General features: G+C 38.8%; 1 protein-coding gene across 1 annotated transcript; it reads left to right on the plus strand.

Annotated features, from left to right (window-relative positions):
- Positions 1-1105: 1105 nt before the first annotated feature.
- On the plus strand, positions 1106-1564 carry LOC137710031 (uncharacterized). Its single transcript, XM_068448993.2, has one exon. The coding sequence runs from the start codon at positions 1106-1108 to the stop codon at positions 1562-1564; it is 459 nt and encodes a 152-aa protein (XP_068305094.2).
- Positions 1565-2085: the final 521 nt, after the last annotated feature.

Genomic DNA, 2085 nt, shown 5'->3' on the forward strand with positions numbered 1-2085 from the left:
TTTTGATAAAAAACAAATAGTGAGAGTATCATACGCTACTAAACTAAAATGAACTTAATTAGTAGTTATATATATCTCCAATTTTTTGAAAAATTATTTTGATATTGATTTGTTTTGCGAAAACGAATATTGGGGATGTCATATACTACTAATCTCATTTTCCTTGGACTAGTAGTTGTAATAGGACACAATTTATTTCAATATGTTTAAATAAATAAAATGATGAGACCTTAAAATCCCTTAATCAACATCCAATATTAAGTTGAAAGCGTAAAGGTGCTTTGAATACTTCTTCGTGGCCTTCCACCATGGTAAGCTCCAATCATTTATGACTCATACACCGCCTTCACCCTATCATGGGGGAGTTCAAAGTATGTGCTTATACTCAGGAGGAGTCTATTTCAACATTTGATATGGTGAAGGTAGGCAACGAGTATGGCCAACATCATGTCATTGTGAGGTCATACTAGGACCCCTATCTGAACCGACATGGTGGGTCAAAACTTAACTAAGAGAAATGGTGCCAACATCATATCATTGTGAGGCATTGTTCTCTAGAGGCCAACTAGATGGGTAATCACAAGAGGTTGTTGTGAATGGGTAACTCTACCCTCTCGTTATTATTTTTGCTAGCCAACATCATATCATTGTGAGATGGGCTTGGTAATAGTGAGCCTTCCATAACCCGCTAGGAGCTTTCTTTGAAATCTCCCTGATTCCATCTTGAGGGATATGGGATTTGCCAAAAATAGGGGGTGGTGTCATTTGGTTTAAAGGCCCTAATCGTTTGACTTAATCAACAATCAAACTAATTTATTTTATTGTTATGTATTTAGATATTGTTGGAAACACACTATCAAAGATACTTGACAAGCATTGCCTTGAGGGGCACGATTTCCCATCTTGGTACCGTAATGTCAAGATTCTCCTAACCTTGGAGAAAATTGTTTACGTACTAGACATGGCTCTACCTCACATACCTCTTGGCCCTGAGGCCACTGAGGAGAAGTGTGCTAAGTATGACAAGCACGTTGAGGATGATACACAAGCGAAGTGCTATCTGTTGGCTTCCATGAATGAGGAGCGGCAGAGATAGCATGAGGGTATGGACAGTGCATCCTACATCATACTCTATCTTGCAGAGTTATATGGTGAAGGGACGCGCAACCGTTGCTTCAGCACTGTCAATGAACTTGTGAAGACCAAAATGATCAAAGGAGCTCTAATGCATCAATATGTACTGAAGATGATTGGATTCATTGAACAATTTGAGAACTTAAGTACTCCACTTGATGGAGAATTGGCCCAGGACTTTATCATCGTTTCTCTTTCTAATTCGTTCTCACAGTTCGTAATGAACTACAATATGAACAAGATGGATAACACTCTTTCTGAGTTACTAAATATGTTAGTAACCGCCGAGAGGACTATGAAGAAAGAGAGCGTTGTAGGGACCGCAACTATGGTCCACAACAAGCCATCCATTTCCAAGGCCAAGCCGAAAGGCAAAGGCAAGGGGAAAGATAAGAATTCATCCATGAAGGAAAATTTTTATCCTAGCTAAAAATATGTGAGAACATTTGAACACATATGCAAACTAATAACACTTTAAAGTAGGCATGCATTCAAAAAAATTTCTAAAACCCATGACTTTCAAAGCCTAGTGAATAGTGAAACACAAGACTCTTTAACAACATTAAAGAGAAGAAAGGATTTTGAGATTCATTACCCTTGAAGCTCATCCTTGTTTACACAAGGGATTCACCCAAGTGGAGGGCCTTCAAGTCACCTCCTAGCTCCTTAGATCTTCCTTGTGATTTTCTTCCCTTTTGATGCTCCTTTGCTCCTTGAGGATATGAGGAAAGGAACTCCAAAAATACCAAAAGTTTGGTACCTCTAAGTCTCCACACCAAGGATGATGGTGTGAAGATGAAATGGATTACCTAGAGGAAGTTGGATGCTAGTGAACTCCCCTAGGAAGGCCGTCCTCTATAGAGAAAAAGGAGAAAAAGTTTATCTTCTTTGCCTCAAGAAAACCCTAGTGAGAGAATGGTTATAAAGATGCCTTTATACCACCTCAAATAT

This window comes from Pyrus communis, chromosome 6 (assembly GCF_041283825.1).
Source record: "Pyrus communis isolate YQ-2024b chromosome 6, ASM4128382v1, whole genome shotgun sequence".
Taxonomy (NCBI): domain Eukaryota; kingdom Viridiplantae; phylum Streptophyta; class Magnoliopsida; order Rosales; family Rosaceae; genus Pyrus; species Pyrus communis.